Source organism: Pinus tabuliformis, chromosome 1_2 (genome assembly GCF_031772625.1).
Source record: "Pinus tabuliformis cultivar Carrire ecotype Pingquan chromosome 1_2, CPIR1, whole genome shotgun sequence".
In the NCBI taxonomy this organism is placed as follows: domain Eukaryota; kingdom Viridiplantae; phylum Streptophyta; class Pinopsida; order Pinales; family Pinaceae; genus Pinus; species Pinus tabuliformis.
The window spans coordinates 544,315,216-544,339,470 of NC_142298.1; the positions used below are offsets into that span (position 1 = coordinate 544,315,216).

The 24,255-nt window shown below is 37.8% G+C and overlaps 2 protein-coding genes across 16 annotated transcripts in view; both read right to left on the bottom strand.

The window, feature by feature from the left end:
• Positions 1 to 24,255, bottom strand: part of LOC149206742 (RNA polymerase II C-terminal domain phosphatase-like 4) — a 408,482-nt gene that overhangs the window by 55,197 nt on the left and 329,030 nt on the right. For 14 of the 15 annotated variants that reach the window (XM_089395565.1, XM_089395564.1, XM_089395562.1 and 11 more), the window contains one exon: positions 20,091 to 20,156. The exons of the other annotated variant lie outside the window; for it this stretch is intronic. In XM_089395565.1, the coding sequence (XP_089251691.1) occupies positions 20,091 to 20,156 (66 nt within the window). The remainder of the gene's footprint in view (positions 1 to 20,090; positions 20,157 to 24,255) is intronic. 15 annotated transcript variants of the gene reach the window in all.
• LOC149206743 (uncharacterized) lies at positions 404 to 1,596 on the bottom strand. Its single transcript, XM_089396352.1, has 3 exons — positions 1,479 to 1,596; positions 1,223 to 1,364; positions 404 to 1,094 (listed from the first exon to the last, which is right to left on the bottom strand). The coding sequence occupies exons 1-3, from the start codon at positions 1,594 to 1,596 to the stop codon at positions 641 to 643; spliced, it is 714 nt and encodes a 237-aa protein (XP_089252478.1). The 3' UTR covers positions 404 to 640.

A 24,255-nucleotide genomic window follows, 5' to 3' on the forward strand; every position in this document is an offset into this window, starting at 1 on the left:
TGCATACCTTATATCCACTGATTACAACTCATCTGAAAGTGAACATTTATCTTGAAAAAGGATTCATGACATGATAGAGGTATTTGCCAACAAGTTTTCAACAATGCCATATCTAAAGGATGGAAACCTGGAATTTGGAATGGAAACTCATAAGGTATCTATGAAATCAAGAAGGAAAGTTGTTACCCACAAAATTGGCTAGTGGAAGAAGTTTCTTTTCATTAGGTTAAATTTCTCGGCATTTCATTATTAGCAGTGTTGATAATATCGGTATCGGGAAAATATCGGCAAGGGTCCAGAAAATATCTTATCGGCAATATCGGCGAAAATATCGGCAAATATCGGCAAGCATAAAAAATGCATAATATATTCATTTTTTTCAGATTTTTAAACATATAAAGCAATAACAACATGAAATAAACACATTGGCACATAAATATGAAGAAAACACTGATATATATGATGTCAAATAGAAATGATATATCAAAGGCGATACCAAATCGTGCTAATCCCTGATAATTGTCCATTCAAGGACTCAAATGTGGAGAACCAATACAAAATAACATCACATATAATAATAAAAGTATCTCATCATCATGAGTTACATGTAGCATAACAAATAAAACTAGCAGCTATCTATCTACTGCCCTCTCCCCCTTTTACGGGAAAACATGATGGGCTGTTTGCTAGGCCTCCCCCTAGTAGTAGAAGGCCCTGACACTGCCTCTGCACCTAATGTCAAATAATGAGTGCTAGGCATGGAGCTATGCTCTCCTATATCTATAGCAGATGGTGTTGATGCTGATGCTCCCGCAGTGTCCTCCTCCTCCTGCTCCTCCTCTAAGTGCTGCTGCTCCTCTGACTCCGACTCCTCCTCTTGCTGCCCCTGCTCTAATGGATCATCTGCCATTGGCTCTAACCATGAAGGTGACTCCTCCAATATGGGCTCCTGAGACTCCACCCTCCACGGAGACAATACATCAATATTGTCTAAGGAAATGGCATCTGGATCCACTGGTGATTCTATTTGCCTCACTCGAAGTCGGATGTTGTAATGCACATACACCAAATCGTTGAGGCGTGCGAACTCCAACCTGTAAGAGTGTCAAAAAAAGTAATGAGTCTTGACTCTTGACTCTTGACACTTGAAGGTCATAAATTAAAAATTAAAAATTACAATAAGTGTAATTGCTCAACTGAAGGCTTGAGTTCAAAGTTATACCTGTTGCGCTTTTTGGCGTGTATTTTCTCAAATACACTCCAATTGCGCTCACACCCTGAAGAGCTACATGTTTGACTCAAGATTCGTATAGCCAATTTTTGCAAATTTGGTGCCCTTGCACCATAGCTTCGCCACCAAATATCTACAACAAAATAATGAAATAAAAAATTCAAAAACTTAAAAGTTAAAAGTTAAAAGTTAAAACATAATTAAATTCAAATTTCTAATTTCTAATGAGTGATGACTTGCCACTTACGTGGCATGAAGAGGGCCCTTTCCCTAATGGCATCATCAAAGCCAAATAGGCCAACACAATCCTGATAACACTGTACCTCGCGCTTGATTTTGCTACGAAGCTTAGAATCAGGTACCATCCTCTAAATACAGGAATGGAGCCCTTCCATCACCTCGCCATCAAAATCAAAGTTGCATTTGTATGAAAATGCAGGGTTGAGGAAGAGTGCTGCTGCATGAATGGGTCGATGAAGCATCCCTGTCCACCGACTATCGATCACATCCCATAACATCATCTGCCTATCAAGGCCAGCAGAACCCTTGTCTGCATAATAGGAACGAATGGCCTCCTTGGCCCTATCCATGCCCTCATACAAATAAGGCATTGCAGGCTTCTCTCCATCCACCAATCTAAGAACCTTTACTATAGGTTCGCTAACTGCACATGCTTCTTGTACTCCACGCCAAAATGTCTCAGAGTACACCATTTTTGCAATGGCTCTCCCATCAGGTCTCCTGCTGTATCTACAATTACGCCAATCATCAGACACAAACATTTGCTTCAACTCGAACTGACATCGAAGCAAAGACTGAAGAGTAATAAAGGTTGTGGCAAAACGTGTGATGGCAGGACGCCGCAACTCCTTGTTTCTAGTGAACCTCCTCATAAGGCTAAGAACAAAAGCATGGTTATAAATAAACTTGGGGATGCTCCTAGCCATATCAACTGCCTCCTTGATGAAGGAGAGTTTCCCCATATCCTCAAGCAACAAATCAAGACAATGCGCTGCACATGGAGTCCAGAACAATGTGGGATGCCTCTCCATAAGCATTCTGCCGGCAGACACATAATTAGCTGCATTGTCTGTTATGACTTGCACCACATTCTGCACACCAATCTCCCGAATGAACCCATCTAACAACTCACATATCGTTGCTGCATCTTTGATATGTTCTGATGCATCCAACGATTTAATAAACATGGTACCTTTAGGACAATGTACCAAGAAATTTAGAAGGGTCCTACCCTTCCTATCTGTCCAACCATCAGACATCACTGTGCATCCAGTGACTTCCCATGTCTTTTTCAACTCCGCCAATCTAGAGTTGATGTCCTGTTTTTCTGCTTGAAGAATTGGCCCCCGCAACTCCTCATATGTGGCACTTTTGTACCCTGGGCCCACAACAGCAATAGCATCACACATTGGCTGCCAAAATGGATTGGTTTTTGTGATGCTGAGAGGTAAGTCGCTCCAAAAAATACACCTCCCCATGATTCTATCTGCTTCTTGCTTCTCCTTTTTTTTAACAAGCGATTTTATGCCAGGTTGTGCTCTAGCTCCTGTTCGTGGAACAAAAAATGATGACCTCGCATTCACACTAGCAGTAGCGCTAGCATGTGATGGTGTGCCAGTTGTGGAGCCCCTCCCACTAGGGCCAGTAGGGCCACTACCCTCAACATCAAAATCAGGAGAAGATATCCCGAAAGATCTACCTGCACGTTCAGCTTTGTTTCTTTCCGCCTCTTCCTTCTTTCTGCTTTTCTTCAATTGCCTCAAGAGCTTTTTGTATAAGCTCCGGACTAGAAACTGTACAAATGCCAACATCATGTCCAGTGAGTTTAGCAAGATGGTATTTCAGTCGTGTAACCCCACCTGTCATCTTGGTCCCACACAATTTGCATGCAAGATATGCACGATTTGTCCCACCATCAGGGATCCCATACTCCCAAAATGGGTCCAAGGTTTTTAGCATATTTGTATTTTGTAGTGGGCTAACTCAAAAGGAAACCTACAGCACCAATTTTTTTTTGGAATTAGTAACTTAATAAGTAATACGAAATTACAAATAAGTTAATAACCACATCATTTTACAAAACAACATCCTTATCTCTTAGATCAGTGGAGGAAAGAAATTTTATTTCTGATACAGCCTAAATATTTCTGATAATGTAGCAAAAAAAGGAAAGAACTTTTTTTGTTTAGCTTAAAGAGACAACAGACTTGGCCCTGGGATAATTGGCAATGAATGGTCTTCAAGAAGCAGCACAAAGTCAAACAGTCCTCAAGAGTCAAAACCTTCCACAAGGCGGCAACATGTTTAATATGGCATCGAGACATGCCAGCTGTGTCATATACTTTTGTTTTTAAATATTTGTGCTCTCCGATTGCAGCATTAGCAACCTGTAATTGTGTTCATTATAAGGTTTTATAGGTGGTATAATTTGCTATAATATTTATTTTTATATAAATATTAGAAATAATATTTCTAATAAATAAAATTAGATAATTATATTAGAAATAATATTTATAATAAATAAAATTACATAATTGGTTGTTGGAGTTTTGTAGAGAGATTTTATGGACAATATTCTTGAATCTCAATATTTTTATAGGCCTTTTGTAATTTAACTTAGATATAAATAATACAAATTATTTGTGTTTAACTGTAACATGCCTGTTTCTCAAATTTCTTTATTAATATCAAATCCAAATCCAACTCTGGCTTAACTCACTCCAGAGAAAGCCATGAAAATGGTGAGGTAGTAAATTTCTATCAACTCTGGCTTTCCTATTTAATTAGTGGTGGCACCAGGCTCAGTTAAATATGATACTGCTTTTTGTGTCTCACTGGGTGTGATTGGAATGAGCGGTAGAGTCCAGAGAGAGAGAGAGCCATTGTGGTGGTTGTCCACTCAATAAGCAATACCTCACTCTCTGCTGACTCGCAGTTCCTTCCTCGTGCCTTTCACACTTCACTGCATAGCCAATCTGTCTCTGTTTTTCTGAATGGTTTATGTCCCATGGCAGCACCCGCAAGAGTTTTTCTGAATGGTTTATGTCCCATGGCAGCACCCGCAAGAGTTTTTCTGAATGGTTTATGACATATGTCCCATGGCGGCACCCGGTTTATCAATTGTGATAACATCAGTGCTCGGCCTCGCTGTATGCTTACAATATTTGCTTTATTTGCGACCAAGACAGAGGCTTCACTACTACGCAGTCATGCTACAGTCTATTTAAAATTTTAATGGCATTCAAATTTCGAAGATGAGATCATACCTGTTCTTGGCACTTGCAATAATGGCTTCAAAGTTCAAACCCTCCTTCGCAGCGACCACGTTACGGCTCCAGCTCTCAGAAAAACAATGACGTGAAAAAACCCAAAAATCAATTTATACAGGCCGCGCGGACTGATTTTAACCTCGCCGGCGATATTTTCAGTCGTAGCGCGATATTTTACGAGATATCGCCGAAATATCGGAAATCGCGCGAGATTTTGAAAACCGGAAAATATCACGATATTTTGGCGGCGATATTTCGGCTCGCCGAAAATATCGCGATATTTCCGAATATCGCCGATATTTCGGCGATATTATCAACACTGATTATTAGTATCATACTTCACAATACTTAATTGCTTAAATTGTGGCATCTTGATTATTGGTCATATAATCTTAGGTTGTGAATAAATAAAGCCAGCTTATTTATTTCTATGAATTTCGAGCATCTCATGTTGTAGCTACTAGAATACAATCCAATTTATAATGTGTAGATGTTGTTATTTACAATGATTAAATTTACATTATATTTGGTGATACTAAACAATATTTCTATGTCATGACTCCTTTAGAGTCTAGACCAAGATACTGTGCAACATACTATTTACAAAGTCAAATTCACTATGTTGCCTCTGTGTTAGTGCTATCAAATTCATTAGAAAAATATATAATTTCATGAAGTATGATGTGACTCTGAAAACAATCTCATATTCCTTTAAACTGTGAGTGGGTATTGACATTTTAATCAAAGGTGCCAACTTGAATGTTATAATAATCATTGATGATGATGATGACAATGTTTATACTAAATTGATGATGATGACTTGTTTATGTTGAATTCATGATAATGATTATGTATTTTTAAATATAGAATCTAAATTCTAAAGACTAAAAGATGAATGATAGTATGAAATTTGTAGTTTATCTCTCTCTCTCTCTCTCTCTCTCACACACACACATATATGTCATTTCCTTGTCATATCGTATCTAGATTTCTCGAAAAAATTCCATATCCATTTCAAACCCCGTATCTATATTTGTGCCCTTATTAGTTTCAATGCAACTTAGCAATAGTTAGCCTCTGAAATGATATGATCAGACCCTCAAACCCTCACGGCTAGGGCTAGAGGAGCCTTCTAAGGCTACGGCCAAGCCAAGATGATTGGTGTGTCAAGTTTAAGCCCTCAAAATTGGTTTTTGGACCCCAAACAAGTAGTGAAACCCCTCCAAAGCACCTGCAATCACCAAAATGTTAGCCTTAGAAATGATATAACAATGAATTAGGCCTCTAACTGCTAGTGGCTAGGCTTAGAAATCCATTTAGGGCTTATGGCTAAGGTGAAAAGGGCCTTTAGGCCTTGCGGTCAAGGCTAGAGGGCTAAAATGATGGATGAAAAAGAGACCAAGCCCACGAAACTTCCTCCAAGTGGATCTTAAGTCTGCAAAAAAATGATTAGCCCACAAAAAAATTCAATGAGAAAAACCACTTCAAAACCCTTGCAAAAATTATTTTAGGCCTGCAAACACAAGAAATTAGTGCCAAAATGAATCAAGAAGCCTTTAGCTTGCCTCCAAACCACTGCAGAGAGGGTTTCTGGTCCCTCCAAGGGTTGCGACTAGATCTTAGAGGCCAAGATAGGCCTGAGGCTAGGGCTTTTTAGCCTCTTATGGTTGCGGCTAGAGCTACAAGCCCTCCATACACTTACAGTTACCTTCAACCAGCAATCAAATCACAAATATTTGCTTGTAAAACCTTTAAGTGATAATCCTTTGAGAAAACGCTGATTTTGCAGTGAAATTAGGCCCTCTAGGGCTTGCGGCCTCCACAAAATGGCTTAGCATTGAGGAATGGGGACCTAGGTATGATGGGTCTAGGCCTCTAGATGCTAGATATGGCCTCAAAACTTGGACGGCCTCTTCCAATCCGTTGGACGGCTTCCTTGAAGCTAAATAGATGCCCAAACCCTCGTTGTTTAGGCTAGGTGAGGACTTGATCCTTCACAAAATCGAATTAACCTTTGATCTAGTGACCGAGTACCTGCAAAATCACAAAAGGCTAGCCATCCTCCACTATTTATAAATAAAATTCAAATTTTAAAAGTAAAACCCCTCTAATTATTTACACTAGAAAAATAAAACACAAGGGTTAGTAAAATAATTTTACAAAATTTATTTAAAATATTCACAAAATGAAAATTACAAGCTCTAATAAGCAGATCAAACTCTATTGCCCAATTTAATTTTGAAAATAATACGAGGAAGATTAAAATTTTTATTTTATGACATGGCCAAGTTGCTGCACACAAATCATTGGATAAGCCTTTGGAAAATTTAACACGATGGGATTTTAAACCTCTTGCCTTGGGAATTGGTTGGCCCAACCAAAGACTTCCCCTCACGCCCAAGATCTGAATATCAAATTATCTCTACACACTTGAAATAATGTTATTAGATCATAAGGGGCTAGATACACGTTAAAACCCTCAAGATCTAGAGATACCTGCTAGATCGAGTGAGCTAGAACGTTTTTCTAAACCCAATACCTAATGCAAGATACTTGTGCAAATTGATAATCCAACCACTGGCAAATGAAATAATAAATGAATCAATTATATTCAGTAAAGCATTATAGCACAATTTAGAATAACATTACCCCAAGAAGCAAAAAAGGAACATCATCGCAAGGTAAAGCCCCAAAGTCTTTGATTTTATTAGTGCAAAAGAGAAATTAAATCCAGTAGCTTGACTCACAACTTGCTTAAGATTTTTCGTTAAAAGACCAGACTAAGATCATCCTAAGATGCCTCATGAGGAGCCTTAGGCTTCCCTATACATAGAAATGAGAATTCTAGACCCCCTCCAAGTGGAAAAACGGCTAGTTTGACTTGATCCAAGGCTTGATCCTTGCCAAAATAATTTTACCCATTGATAACTGCTGCATAGATCTCCAAAAAATTTTGACCTCCTTGAGAAATGAGCTGGATGGTTCAAAGTCAAATTTCTAGGTGCATCTAGTCCCTTGGAGAATCTTCAAAAAATAGAATCATCATAACTTGTTCAAAATAATTAACCACTTGGTCCAAAAAATTCAATTTGCTAAAAACCTAGTCTTCCTGGCCCAACGAATTTCTTGACTATGACATTCTACCTTGGAAATGAGGCCCTTTAATTTTGACTTGTTTTTTTCCCTTTGAAAAATAGGCACATTAATATTTTGATGATTTTTCCACGTGGAGAGATTAATTTTTCCTCTCATTTTATTTTTTTGACAATTTCTGGCTAATTAATTTTTATTTTTGCCAGAACATTAAATAAAAGGCTCAAGAGTGGATTACAAATATTTTTCCACCCTCTAAGTGGGTCTCAAAAATATTTTGGCAATGGTGTTCTAATCATGAGTAACCATTCACCAAAAATATTCCTAGAAAGAACTTTTACATCAAAAATTTACAATAATCACCTATAGAAGGGGAACATTACAATAGACACAACCTCTTGGATTCAACCAAATTGTGCTACATAAGACACATGATCTAGTATGATAAAAATACATTAGACCCGATAACAGTAGGACTCACCTAAGACCTTATCATAGGATTCCACCCTAGCTTTGGGGGAAGCTTGGGAGAAAAACTCTACTAATTATTCGTGTTTAGAAAAACAAATAACGTAGGGATGTTAAAAAACTCCCTAGAGTGAAACCCTTCGTTAAGAATCAAAGGCTTACCTAGGTGTTGTTACATGGCTTATTTTTCATACTAGAATCATTTTTACAATTAAATTGCAGAATTTGGGACTACATTGATGACAATGACTCAAAAAAATTTGTCCACTACTTTGTACTCTGCTTCTTGGAACTATTGACACATGCATGGTCAACACCTCCATTTGAAATCTCTAGGGTAATTCCTCCAAGCTCTGAACTTCTAGCCCCCAGTACATGCATATGTGTATGTTTGGGCTTCCTCTCCACCTTCGACGCTTGGTCGTGGCTCCTGGCCACATGGTTAGATGCAATTAAGACCTATTCCTCCAACCCTAGAGTTTTTCAACTCCCGTACGTTCGACCAAAAATCAAAGCTTTTATATGAATAAATAATAGAGCTTTTTCCCATGCCTCCAAAGCGACAACATATGTGTATATGTGTGCGACTATGTCAAGCTATTCATTTTGAGCTTTAGATAGACTCGGCCCAGTCTTCAATCGTTTTGTAAAAGGGGTCAAACCTGAGGATATGCACACATATATATTTATGTGTGTGTGTGTGTGTGTGACTTGTGCTATCCCTTCTGAGCTTTTCCATTGCCTTGGCCCATTTTGGCCTACGACCTACAAAAATATATTGGCAAGTTTACACAAAAGAAAATGGACAAAGCTATCCTTTCTAGGTTCCCATTTTACAAATTAGGGCTTGATGGCCAGTTAAGTTTTACTATAGGTATGCAACATTTAACAGAGATTTGTCCATCTTTTTCATACTCAGACCATCCAGACCATAATGCATGCTCTAAAAGAACACAAATACTAACTCATTTTCAGAGGAAATTGTCCAAGAATTCAGTGTCTCACTTCCAAACAAGGAGGGCATTTCATGTTGTGATTTGGAGCCATTATTAGCCATCAAACTCAATATGCATTCCGTATACAGTAAATAGAAAAATTCAGGCATTTAGCTCATAGATATATGACATAAATGTTGAGAAATCCAAAGTGTGGCAGTTAATTGATTTCTCTTATTATGACATTATCTTGTGATGGGTTATTATTATTATTCTTTCATTCAATTTATCTTTTCATTATCATCAAGACTAATGACAATCAACAAATAGAAGAGGACACAAGATGTAGGCACGCAGCCAGGGCAAAACCCCTCTAGGGGAAAACCCGAACAAGAATTTTTCCTTCAGTAGATTCAAAACAAGACAAGATAACCAAGACCCTCACAACCTAGACTAGAGACTCCCTCCATCAAGTCATCCTTGTTTGATCTTCTTCATGTCACTCTGTGAGCACCAAGTCCTTGTCACTATTGAGACACCAAAACCTTGTCACTATGATAGCAATGAAACCATCTCACTGTGATAGCACCAAGGCCTAGTCACTACACCTAGACCTTGTCACTACACCTAGACCTTATCACTGCACCGAGACCTTGTTATTGCTGTAGCAACGAAACCTTGTCACAACACCTAGACTTTTTCACTGTGGTAGCACTGAGATCATCTCATTGTGATATCACCTCGATCTTGTCACTGCACTGAAATCATCTCTGCAATTTACAACGAAGTTATATTTTCATTATACTGTGCATTCACCGAAATTTTGTGAACCCAATTCTCTGGAAAAGATCCGAACTGTTTCACTGTAATAGTACCAAAAATTTCTCTCTAAAATTCGAACTTGTCTCTTTGTCTTTTGAGTGAAGTCGTTATGCTTATATATAGTTGTCTCCATGGGAAATAAGCCGACATGAGTGCTTGAGTAGTTGTGTCTCCATATAAGGTTAGGCCGACTTGATTTTATTGAGGGAAGTCGACTTGATGATGATTCTTTTGAAGGAGACTTGATGGATGAGTCTTTGACCAAACAAACCTTGACTTTTTGACTCAAGTAAACAATCCTAAAGCCTACAACGGAGTCATGACCTATAACAATTGACCCAAGCATGAAACCCATGCTTTAACAAGTCAATTCAATTAATAATAAAATTCCTTTTTGACAAATATATTACATTTTGACTCAAGTACAATTTGTGAAGACCGAACCTAGTTACATTCTTCAACACTCCCTCTTAACTAGGGAGGTATTCATATTTATATAAAAAAAGAGGTACATGGAAGATCTCAAAAACCATCGTCTACGAAGAAGTTTCGGCACCACAATGCCATGGACTAGATCGCTGACCAGGGCAATCTATACAAGGTCTCTCAACAATTTAGGCACCGCAATGCCATGGACTAGATTCCTGACAAGGGCAATCTATCCAAGTGGGACTAAGATGGACTCAAGCTTTCAACCTCTCTAGGTACCATCAGGCTTATTTGCTAACCCTCAACCTAGGGATCTAGGTGTGTATCTGAGGTTAGAGCTCTATGACCAACACTACCCTCCCAACTTCAGGACCTAGACATCAGCACAAAGTGCTAACCAGATGTCCTCCCAAGAAATTCTTCACTCATAAAGCCTCAACAATCCTTGATCTAGCAATCTCGACAACAAATCTCTCCCGATCGAACTGATCGGTAACCAACATGCTATCAAAACTTCAAGAGATTTACCTGTAAAAACACAACCCCAATCACTAATATACTTTCACATGTTCATAAACAAATAGAAACCTCTGGGGTCTTTCAAACAACTTCATGTTGCTTCTCAACACAATAGGACTATCAACCGAATCTTTGACAGAATATTCCTCAATCATACACTTTCCTTTCCTACTTCATATGCAACAACATATTCTTCAATCGGATCCTACTTTCCTTCTTTCAACAGCACCTCAAAATGCATTCTCCAATTTCTTATAACTATGATATGCCCTCCCACTTAACTAGGGATATTTCTTCTATCCAAGCTCCCTCTTAACCCAGGAAGATCAGATTCTTCTTATGACATTAGAGAATCTTTCATGGCTTCCATCCTTCTCATCATGCTTATCATATCAATTTCTCTTACGGACATCTTCACCATCTTGAAGATGATGTACCTGCACAACTTAGATAGCAAGTACATACAAAACTATAGGAGCATGAAGTTAGCCATATCAAAATCTTATAATAATGGAAGCATTTAGACTTTACAAACATAATCAGCAAGAGACTATATTTCAACTTCTTGCCCAGGTTTAGTTAAATCCTAAATCACATCAACAACTCAAAATATTAAACCCATATAGGGTTTCAATAGTCTTTCAACGATATGACAAGTTCTTTTGTATAGCATACCCCAGAAACAATTCAAACAAGTAATGTGTCTAACAACTATTAGAATTCATATGTTAGACTCCTCACTAGGATTTCATACATATCCTAGATTTCATACATGAGCTTCAACAATCAAAACCGATCACAACTTAATCAACAACATAACTAGCTTCTACTAGGGTTTGATGTACACCCTAGATTTCTCATTTACACAATCTCAACAATCACTATATAGATTCATAGATTCCAGATTGTTACATGTACTAGAGAATTTAACTACTACTAGGGTTCAACTGCAAAACCCTAGATTTCCCAAACAATGTTATCCTAGAATATCAAACTTTGACTAAGGCTTGTTTCCAAACCCTAGGACTCATGACCATTAATAATTAGGTCAACACACATATCTAGGAATTCATCATCATGCATAAGCACATCATATGTCAGGCAATATTAATACATTAGACATATACCGACCTAGACCAAGCTAGGGATTCAACCAATGGACACATACCTAGGGTTTCATTCCTAGGACCTTACTTTAAATACATAACAAGGGTTTTGCTTATAGACCCAACCAAACCCTAAATATCTAGGGCTTCAATACATAACACAGCAAACCCTTCTTTACCAAAACATCAAAGGTTTGGGAAATTAGATAGCATCATTCAACCCTCACAAGTTAGGGTTTTCATGATCATATCAAAACCCCAAACATAACATCATCATTAAAACTTCAAACAACATTTCCCAATCACCCTAAGCAGGCTAGGGTTTCACATATTAACATTAGCATACCCTTAAGTTAGGGTTTTCCAGAGAACCTATCTAGGGTTCTATAAGAACAATCAAGGATGTAAAGAGGGTAGATTTATCAAGTGATGAATCACCCTAAACAAGAATATTTATGATTCAAGATAGCTAGACATAACGACGTTAGTAATGTAACGCAAATTTCAAAACACGATGAATGTACTCTTTAAGAGAATTTTATAAGGTGTATACACTAAGACACACCTTGAGATGTTCCTTGACAAACCTTGGATTCCTTGAAGTGTCTTCTTTGTATTAAGCCATGATGTGCAGTACATACTTACAAGCAAAACATGTGATACCAAGAACATGATTTAATTTCTCAAGTTAGATCTCCTACATAACCATGGAGGATGGAATCCTATGACAAGTTATTCCTTCTTTCAATCAAGGACTTTTGCCTAAAATCCTAGATTACTTGTAAACCCTAGAGTATGTGGATTAAGGTTCTAATAAGTTATCAAGAGTGTACAATATTTATCGTAGACTAGTTATAAACGAGGATTATATGGACCATTAGAGATAATAGAAATCTAAAAGCTTATAAATATACGTACCTTTGATTTGATAGCTCATTCGACTTGTTGCAAGTGCATCTTGATAAGTAAGGAATACTTACTTGATTTCCTTAAGATGGTTCCTTGTGCTTGTACCAACATCTCAGATCCTTGATAGATCTTGATCAATGAGTGGAAGAATATATTTCTTCATTGTTTCGACCTTGGACATATCAATGACCATAGCAATGCTTTAGCCCTTATAGCAATGCTTCGACCATACATCATTGAGCCCGAATTTTCCTTTATGACATGACTGTGACTGTGATAAATATCGAACTTCATACTGAACTTGCTACACAAATTTATCACTAAAGTTGATCCAAATTTTTCTCCTCACAGTATGTCGAAACCCTGTCATATGATTTTACCAAAACCTTCTATGTATTTTGAGTGAAGTATCATCTCTTCTTGACTATGTTTTTTACCGACCCTCACTCTCTGAATTAGATCCGAACTTGTCACCTTGAGGTATATTGAAATCCTCCTTCTTCAAGGTGTCTTTGAAAGACTGAACTGGCTCACTGTAATCTTAGTTCTATTAGCCCAGAAATGATCTTAAAATAGAACCTTTCACTGAGAATACTTTAAAGATGTATAAGTGGTCTTCAAACTGTCTTTGATCATGACCTTAGCTCTGATACCATGTTGAGAAATCCAAAGTGTGGCAATCAATTGATTTCTCTTAGTATGACATTATCTTGTGATGGGTTATTATTATTATTCTTTCATTCAATTTATCTTTTCATTATCATCAAGACTAATGCCAATCAACAAATAGAAGAGGACACAAGATGTAGGCACACATCCAGGGCAAAACCCCACTCTAGGGGAAAACCTGATCAATAATTCTTCCTTCAATAGATTCAAAACAAGATGAGATAACCAAGAACCTCACAACCTAAAGTAGAGACTCTGATGCAGGAGCATCCGAGCACCCTTCATTAAAATCGGAATCCAAAGTTGTGAAAGAAGAAATGTGGACAATCATTGTAAACCGGGGAAAATTGTGTTTAAACAGAGATAAATTGATGGAATTGACAAGGTTTGATTTAATGTAATTATCTGCCATGTGTGCGTATAGAGAGATTTAGGGGATTTGATTGAGCGATTGTGGGAGGAAATCGTGGATCCTAGATGATCCATGTCTTTTGTAATTTCTTATATAAAGAAAGATTGTGTTGTGTGATATAGAGAGGGAGAGGATACAACGTAGTCACAGGGGTAATTTGTGACTAAGGCCGAGAGGCTTTAGCCTGTAATCGAGTTATCTACATAATAGAAATATACGTGTTATTGTACATCTACATGTTATCTGAGTTTTGTGTGTCTGTGTCTTTATATATACGTTCTTTACTGTAAGTTGTGAAATATGCGTGTGCAAGTGTAAAGGACAAAGTTCCTATGAACTTCGCCTTAGATAAAGTAAGGCAGATCTGTGTTGAAATGCGAGTTCCATCAATTAGTGATTAAACGAGAGATTTGTTGGATTGAGAACAAATCAACGAAGGAGAGGTACTAAATCGAAACAAGAGTCGATTGAATGGCACAACGGAAACCGTCGGATCGTCTAGATCAACGGATAATATTGGCGAAACGAGAGAATTCTGAAAAAATTCGTAGGAACCTAGAGGAACCATCATAGCCGTCCGATCAGAGAGACCCAGCGGATCGAACAGATCTAACGATCATCACGTGGCAACAAGCACTGAAGTTTAACTCTAAAAACAGACCCGAGAAATTCATTTAAAAGAGTTTAAGGTTCCAAAGGATCGGACCGTCTATTGAATGACTGATCGGATGCATATCGCGTCGGAAGATGAACGAGAGTTAATTTCAAAATCTGACGTGATGAGGTTTTATACAACAAGGTTAAAACCTTGTTGAGTTCCAATCATCAGGACCGTTCGTTGCGGGATTGATCGGACGGTAATCACGCTCGAATTCACACACAAGTTAACACGCTAGGCGGGCCCGATGAATTACTCAAAGAAGTTTAACTTCTTTGAGTTCTAGCAGGAAATGGGTTAAGGTTGGAGATCACGCGATAGTCGTTGATCTGATGGAGTAGAATCGACAGCATGGATTGAAGCGCCTGACAAAAGGGAAAGGTCAAAGAAGGCTGACGATGATTGGTTGGGTTTCGTTGTGAATGTCACCAATTATAATGCTTTTGATGTATAAGTGAGCCCATAACCCACAGGTCCACACGGAATTTTGTAAAGATGCAGCTTTGCTGTGTCAAAGCGGCTAGGTTGTCATCAATTTTGGGTATCAGAGCAGAATAAGATTCTGCATGCAAAAGAAGGAGGTGCAAATATGTTGTGATTGGGTAAGTGTATGGTCTTTATATTTTTGTGCAGGTAGCAGCAGAGGAAGGTGAGAAGATTTGCAGCAACCTAGAGCATGGAGTGCTCATATGGTTCCAGAGAAGAGAACCAAAGAAATGCAAAAAGACTGAGCTCAGAGGAGAGAAGCTTAGTGAGGCATGTGTAGAAAGAAGGAGACTTGTTACTACAAAGGCTGATTGCAGCTCACAAGTTAAAGTTGTTACGAAGACCAGAAGCATATGACCAGGAGGTCATAAATTTTTGTGCCTTGGGAGTCTGATGTAGGAGCATCCGAGCACCCTTCATTGAAATCGGAATCCAAAGCTGTGAAAGAAGAAACGTGGACAATCATTGTAAACTGGGGCAAATTCTATTTAAACAAAGCTAAATTGATGGAATTGATAAGGTTTGATTTCATGTAATTATCTGCCATGTGTGCGTATAGAGAGATTTAGGGGATTTGATTGAGCGATTGTGGGAGGAAATCGTGGATCCTAGATGATCCTCGTCTTTTGTAATTTCTTATATAAAGAAAGTTTGTGTTGTGTGATAGAGAGAGAGAGAGAGAGGATAGAATGTAGTCGCAGGGGCAATTTGTGACTAAGGTTGAGAGGCTTTAGCTTGTAATCGAGTTATGTACATAATAGAAATATTCGTGTTATTGTACATCTGCATGTTATCTGAGTTTTGTGTGTCTGTGTCTTTATATATACATTCTTTACTGTAAGTTGTGAAATATGCATGTGCGAGTGTAAAGGATGAAGTTCCTATGAACTTCACCTTAGATAAAGTAAGGCAAATTTGTGTTGAAATGTGAGTTCCATCAATCAGCGATTAAACGAGAGAGTCATTGGATTGAGAACAGATCAACGGAGGAGAGATACTCAATCGAAACAAGAGTCAATTAAACAGCACAATGGAAATCGTCGGATCGTCTAGATCGATAAATAATACTGGCGGAACGAGAGAACCCTGACAAAAATCGTAGGAACCTGGAGGAACCATCATAGGCGTCCGATCGGACAGACCCAATAGATCCAACAGATCTAACGGCCATCGTGTGGCAACAAGAGCTGAAGTTTAACTCTAAAAATGGACCCGAGAAATTCATTTAAAAGAGTTTAAGGTTCTGAAGGATCAGATCGTCCATTGAATGATTGATCAGACGCATATCGCGTCAGAAGATGAATGAGAGTTAATTTCAAAATCGGACGCGATGAGGTTTTATATAGCGGGGTTAAAACCTTGTTGAGTTCTGATCATCAAGACCGTTCATCTCGGTATTGATCGGACAGTAATCGCGCTCAAATTCACGCACAGGTCAACACGCTGGGGCGGACCCGATGAATTATTCAAAGAAGTTTAACTTCTTTGAGTTCCAACGGGAAATGGGTTAAGGTTGGAGATCGCGCGATAGCTGTTGATCTGATGGAGTAGAATCAACGGCGTGGATTGAAGCGCCTGACAAAAGGGAAAGGTCAAAGAAAGCTGACGGTGATTGGTCAGGCTTCGTTGTGAAGTCCACCAATTATAATGCTTCCGATGTATACGTGGGCCCATAACCCACAGGTCCACACGGAATTTTGTAAAGATGCAGCTTTGATGTGTCAAAGCGGCTAGGTTGTCATTAGACTCCCTCCATCAAGTCATCCTTGTTTGATCTTCTTCATGTCATTGTGTGAGCACTGAGTCCTTGTCACTATTGAAACACTGAAACCTTGTCACTGTGATAGCAACGAAACCATATCACTGTGATAGCACTGAGGCCTAGTCACTGCACCTAGACCTTGTCACTACACCGAGACCTTGTTATTGTGGTAGCACCAAAACCTTGTCACAGCACCTAGACTTTGTCACTGTGGTAGCACCAAGATCATCTCACTGTGATAGCGCATCCATCTTTTCACTGCACTAAAATCATCTCTGCAATTTACATCGAAGTTATATTTTCATTATACTGTGCATTCACCGAAATTTTGTGAACCCACTTCTCTGGAAAAGATCTGAATTGTTTCACTCTAATAGTACCAAAAATTTCTCTTAGAAATTCAAACTTGTCTCTTTGTCTTTTGAGAAAATTCCTTATGCTTATATATATAGTTGTCTCCATGAAGAATAAGCCAACATGAGTGCTTGAGAAATTGTGTCTCCATATAAGGTTAGGCCGACTTGAGTTTATTGAGGGAAGCCGACTTGATGATGATTCTTTTGAAGGAGACTTGATGGAGGAGTCTTTGACCAAACAAACTTTGACTTTTTGACTCAAGTAAACAATCCTAAAGCCTACAATGGAGGCTTGACCTATAACAATTGACCCAAGCATGAAATCCATGCTTTAACAAGTCAATTCAATTAATAATAAAATTCATTTTTGACAAATATATTACATTTTGACTCAAGTACAATTTATGAAGACTGTACCTAGTTACATTCTTCAAGAAGAAATAAATAAAAAGAACCATAAGAATTCAATAATTCCATTCAATAAGTTCATGCACCAGCATTACACAACATTGCAACAATCATTCAGAGTTCTATATCAATTTTCCACAGAGAAATTCTTCAATTCCACGACTTTCAACTCAATACATCTTATTTACAATACAGAAAAAGGGCAAACTGAAGGTGGGACTTCAATTTTCCACCCAACCATAGACCTATTATAGCCAAAATCACTTACAACAATCACCCCCGAGCCAGATCCATGATCTAAGGGGAATTTCCTTTTAGCAGATTTAGCAGGAAGCCATATTCAGTCCATAGAGGATAGGAAATACATATGACATTGGTTGGTTTATCAGCTAGTCAAGCACAACAGAATTCACAACAATGGGTGGTTTATCAACTGTGTCAAGCACTCTAAGAGTGGTTTATCAGGCCAAAACAAGTGCCCTGTGTGGTTTATCAGCGCTCTCTTAGCAAGCACCCATCACATGTGGTTTCTCAACTAGTCCTTAGCAAGCACTCAATCCCAATTTCCTCTTAATCTTCTTGCCCTTTGGTCACAATTTCCTCTTTCAGAGAATCCCATTCCCTCAGCTCATAGCTCTTTCCATCTTTCCTCATGAGCTTCACCAAGAAGAGGTCCAACCCCAACATTGTTGTGCAAAGGCCTTTTTATAATTTCTCAAGGTGCATCTTCATGCTCCTCTTACACTCATCATCTTCTTCTTCTTTAATAATTGCACCACGAAAATAATTAATGATGCCAGCGAACCCCACATGGGTACATCTTTCCTCTTCCCTCTTAGATCATGGATCTGTGGTCCCACACTTCAAGCCATTACAAAAAATATTTTCATTTATAATTTTTTAGTATTATTACATTACCAAAAATCAGGGGAGAATGTACCAGGGGTGTCACATTTATCCCTGCTTAAAGTGATAGATAGCGTTAGCAAGTGGAAACCTAGGGTTTTCCCCTTACTCCCTTCAAGGATTTAATATTTCCGTGCTTACAATCCCTTAAGACTCCATCTCCCAAGTTGATAGAAGGCACTAGCATCCATATTGATAGTCAAAATCAAAAATTTCAAAACCTCTTTTTCTTTTCTTCCTATACCCAAAAAATTTTGGCCCTAAAATATCAACCCCTAAAATTTCGGACCCCACAAATTTCGGCCCTAAAATTTCGGTCCTTCTAGGCAAGCCACTAGGGTTAGGGTTTGAGGCCGAATTCAACTAGGGCATGATAGTTGAGCTGGTTGGAGGTTGTTCTACCTTGTTGAGCCTTTAAACATCAAAATCTAGCAATTTTCATGGTTGGAACTTGGAAGTCCCTCCCTCCAGTGGACGTAATCAACCCTAAGAAATTCTATGGCTAGAAAAACTCTAATTTTGAACTAAGGCTTCAATTTAGGGTCAATTGAAGGTTTGTGGATCCTGTTGTGGATTATATCCTTATAACAAACCTTTCCTCTCTCGTTCTATGCCTAGTTCTACTACTTATGAATCATACATCAAAAACCCTAGGCTACAAGTCCTTTATAGGCTACTTCTAATGTACATTATTCCTTGTCTAGTAGAATTGAGCGTTGTCCTTGGCTTGAATATCTTGGGTAAGCCTATACAATTGTCACCTTCAAACCCTAAACCTAGAATATCCTATAAGTGACCTAAACTAGGAAGCCTCTACTGTGGTGAAATTCCACTAAAGAGTAGGGGGTGGATTGTTGAGGTGACAATGACATCCACCTCCATGTTGTGTCTTGATCCAGTTTTTTCCTTGTGAGGCATCTCACAAGACCTGCTAGATTTTGAGGCAATAGGGCCCATTGTCACCTCGGCCCAAGCCCTCACTATTTATGCCCAACACCCTCTAAATGCAAAGGGAGGAGTCCCTAAATTAACCGCAAGTAACTACACAATAAGATCACCTAGAATGGAAGTGTTTGCTTATATGACTTGTCTAGCTGCAAAATATGTCATTGCAGTAGCAAAAAAATAAACAACAAATATTAGAAGTAGAAACTAATGGAAAGTATGTCATGTAACCTATGGATTTTGGTCTAAAAGAAAGTATCTAACCAAAAATGTATTTATTATGTGAATTGGGTCGTTCATTAGAGATTTATGACTCAAAAATAGCTTCTTGTCCTATCTAGCAGACTGCAAAATGTGCCAAAAATGCAGGGACAACAATCTGATTTGGTTGTGACAACCACCCTACAAGTTCTTTCGCACTCCCAGATGATTAGTCTAAGGGTGGAGAAGGTATGAGTGTGAATATGGAGGCTTTTGGGGCCTCCCCTCAGTGAAAAGTGAATTTCCAGCAAGCTGAAAAGTACTTTTCAAAATTTTGGGTGAAACCCTTTTGATTTACTCACCCAAAAATTTCCAAATTTGATTTTAGGTGTGGTTGGAAATGACTAAAATTTACTTGAAATACACAATATTAATTATCAAGCACTATAGAGTAAATACAAAGGTTTGAGGATGGATGCACTAACTTGATGGGCTGAAAACCTCTGTGAAAATTGTAGATCCCGCTTGGTACATCCTTGGAAACTTCAAATCTACAGTGTCAAACAGTTAATACGTGTAAAAATAACCTGAAATGAACCTTGTACCTTTTCTTGGTTAGATATAGCAATCAACTCTATTTTCCCCGAGATATAAGCATGCTAATAAGATAAAATAATAAAAACCAGCAAGCAAAAGAAAATAATCTAATTACAGAAAATTAAAACAAAGAGTTTTTATTTTTTAAATAAGGGTGCTTATTGTGTAATACATATCCATTATGCCTCACCTTCACTAGAATGCGAAGTCAATATCCCCTTAGGTCAATATAGCTGGCTTATTTCAAAGAAGTGAGTTTAATCCAACATGGAAATCGCCCCCACCATTACTTAGCCCTCTTGATGACTATCAAATCTTCTTAGGAACAGGCTCTCCTCAAAGTGGCATCTTAAACCTTCGATCTTTGTGTGTGATAGATAAAAAATCTAGAAACAAGTTGAAGCTCTCCCTAAAGAGATGGTTCAAATGATTGGATTGATTTACCTGCAAAACCAAGAAAAATCAAGTAGGGTTGCCCCTTAATTGGCTCTCTCCACGTGACTAGGTAGCCCCTCAATGACAAAAGTCGTTAATCTTAGTGTAATTTTATTTATCATCAAGAAAAATTAGATTTAATCAGCCTCAAAACATGTATCAAGAAAGAAAATAAAAACAATAATCATTCCGCACAATGCACAAAAAAAATTATACAAGGGTTTGCAAAATGTGAGCTCTTTATTATGATAACACTTATCTCAATTGACAACAACAATTTTAAAATGAGAACCCAACCAATATAGGAAAAATTATAATGGCTAGTTAATGGCTAATGGGACTCTCCTTCAATAAAATATTACTAGTCATCCACAAGTTGGAGACTTGGTAATTTTTAATTCATAAAATATTACAAAAATAATTCATTTTTCCCACAAGGGTGTCAAGTTGGACAAAATTCCATGATTTGGCCCACAAATTCCCTCTTCTAATGGTCTCCAGTGGTCAAGAGTCAAAATAGTAGCTATTCTTTGCCCAACATTCCACTCCCTTGGTCCATCTAGAATTTTTCTTGCACAAAAAGGTGATACAACTTATCCTTGGAACTTGACTTGGTTATCTTGAAGAATAAGTTAGTTGTAACAGTTATTTCCTTGGACCATTCCTTAACTTCTTGGTCCATCTTGACTTCGTTGGCTAGTTGACTCATCCTCAACAGCTAGTTTGACCTCCAATGGCTAGTTCATCTTGACTTTCACTTCACTTTTCCTTTAATAACTTGACTTTGCCACCCTGATGCTTGATCTTCAATGCCCTTGCTTACTTAGCAATTTCAAAATCTGGGTTTTTCTCAGGCATTCCTGATTTGTACTGGTTGTCCCTCAGATTTTCCACATCACCTAGGGCATTGCACATCATCACCCTGTATGCCACATCATCACCTCCCTATCTCGGTTCTATAATGCCTTAATTGTTATTTGAAATCTAATGGATGGTTTTGTTTGTCTCTTCATGCTGATCACTTTTAACATAATGCATGTTTGATTCTGCCCAACACTTTGCTTGTTTTTCCCCATGGAAACTTTATCTAACCTGTTGACCTAGTTTGACCAAGATGTAATTGTTGCCTCAAAATCTAGCAAGTCTTGTGAGGGGAGCTCACAAGACAAGAACTAGACCAAGGGACAATAATGAGGTAGAGGCCCATTGTCACCATAGCACACAACCTGCTCCTCTTTAGTGGATTTTCACCACGACAGAGGCTTCCTGATTTAGGTCACCTAAAGGATACTCTCAGTATAGAGTTCAAAGGTGACAATTGAATAGGCTTAGGGGTTACTCAGACTAAGAACAAGGCTCAATTCTATGTAGAATTGTACCCTCAAAGGAACCTATAAAGAAGGTTGAATAAGCTTACCCGATATACTCTGACTATGGACAAGGCTCAATCTTATTAAACAAGGAATAGTGTACCTTAGGAGCAACCTACAAAAGATTCAAGGAGAGCAGTCCAACTAAGAACAAGGCCCAATCCAGTGAAACAAGGAATAACGTGCTCTCCAAGGGACCTATCAAAAGTACTTATGGCCTAGGGTTTAAGGGATAAGCAATGATAATAGCTTACAAAGGCACATAAGACCAAGAAAAGGCTTATAAAAATTGGTATGATAAACAAAAGGAGCCAAAGCCTTCAAGTGACCCTAAGTTGAAGCCTAGTGCAGAATTATGGTTTTTTTAACCCTAGAATTGCTTAGGGTTGACGATGTCGACCCTAGGGAAGCAATTTCAACCACTACTAAATTTTGATGTTTTAAATATCATTATCAGCAAGGTGAAACAAATTCAAATCAATTGAACGTCCAGGCCTAGTTCAATTTTGCTTCAAACCCTAACCCTAGTTGCTTACCTTGAAGGGCCAAAATTTTCAGAGTCCAAAAATTTCAAAGCTGAAAATTTAGGGGCCAAAATTTTAGGGCCGAAAAATTTCAAGGCCAAAATTTCAAAGCTGAAAATTTAGAGGCTAGAATTTTGGGACCAAAATTTTCAAGTCTGAAATTTTAGAAAGAGAAGAAAACGAAGAGATTTTTAAAGTTTTTTTGTTTTGTTTTATGGTTGTGATCACCTATGTGGAAAGGTCAGTGCTTGACATTGGGTGATGGAGTCTAAAGCAGATCTACTTATGAAAAATCAAGCCCTAGAATGGCGTAAGGGATTATGAAAAACCTAAGTTTTCAAACCCTAGTTATTATTTTATGAGGGAATAGGGTCACTAATGTAATGACCCACCTATAACTATAAATAAAATGCGAGTATTAGCATACATACGAGACCTCCATACGATAGCTACGTATGCATGGACCCGCATGTATCGCACTGTATATAAGCTAGTTACTACAGGAGGAGATACAAATGAAGGTAATGAATTAATACTTCACCAAAATATCATATATATATGATAAATCCTTAAACTAACAGAAAATGTTAATTCTAATTTACAAATTAAAATTTAAAATTTAAAATTAATAAAATAATAATATAAATTAATTAAAATTATAAATTAAATAAATAAAATCAATTCATTAAAATAATAAATAAACTTTATCAAATCAAATCTCCATATCCGAATAAAATCAACAAAATCAAATAAGATTTGTTTTTATAAAAATTATACGTATCAAAATAATGACACGGAGATGGGAGGAAGGCGGTGGACGGGGAATTAAAAGGAGGAAGGAAATCTTGAGAAAGGGAGGGGGAAAAACAGAGAACAATTTTAACACAGAGATACAGACACTCTTGAGTCTTGATTGTACTGGAGTTTTTGGGCACGAGGGATCAGGTTGATTCGATTGGAAAGCATTCTGAGACTGTGTACCCAGGTTGTACCCAGTTCGGCAGGGTGGTTTTGGCCGTTTTTGTAACGTAGTCGGGACAAGAACTGCAGCCAAGACAAAATTATAGCAGAACAATTGTAGAAGAGCTTCGTAGCAGAGCGGACAGGTTGGTATTCATTAGATTAGTTATTCAAATTCAATTTTCAAATTTCATCAAATTTCATGTTCTGGTATTTTGAAATTAATTTGAAATCAGGGTTCTTACATTTTGGTATCAGAGCCATCTCAAACTCTCGGACCTGTTAAAATAAGGTTACAGTTGTAATTAATAAGAATTATAAATACTGTAATCAGTATTATTTTCGAAATGTTATATTAGATTTCTGAGTATCCTTCATACCCCTCAGACCAGGAAACCTTAAGTGCATATGCAGTATTTGTAGACTCCAATTAAATTTTGTTAGAAACCTTAACTTCAGGAATACTGAATTTAACAGTACGCTCTCCTTTATAGTACCACCCTTGATTTTTTTTAGCAGAAGCTTGTTGCTAAATCGAACTCATGACCTCTGATGTGGCATTTATATAGGATCTCCGGAAGTAAATGAGTAATTCAGTCAGTTAATTGCAAAATATCAAATAAGTTCGATAAGCATAGATTGAATCCCCTTCAGAAACCCATAATGGTTTTGAATAATGTATTTTACATTAAGTATAATAAAAGGCCAACGAGATGTCTTGCCATCTGCCATAATACTCTGCGTGCCTCCACCACAACCATGTC

Bases quoted from the DNA above. Each gene is read 5' to 3' on its own strand.
- LOC149206743 (XM_089396352.1), bottom strand. From the start codon at position 1,596: ATGGTACCTGATTCTAAGCTTCGTAGCAAAATCAAGCGCGAGGTACAG. The intron at 1,365-1,478 runs GTAAGTGGCAAG...ATTTTGTTGTAG, and splicing joins AAGGGCCCTCTTCATGCCAC to ATATTTGGTGGCGAAGCTAT. The intron at 1,095-1,222 runs GTATAACTTTGA...ACACTCTTACAG, and splicing joins CACGCCAAAAAGCGCAACAG to GTTGGAGTTCGCACGCCTCA.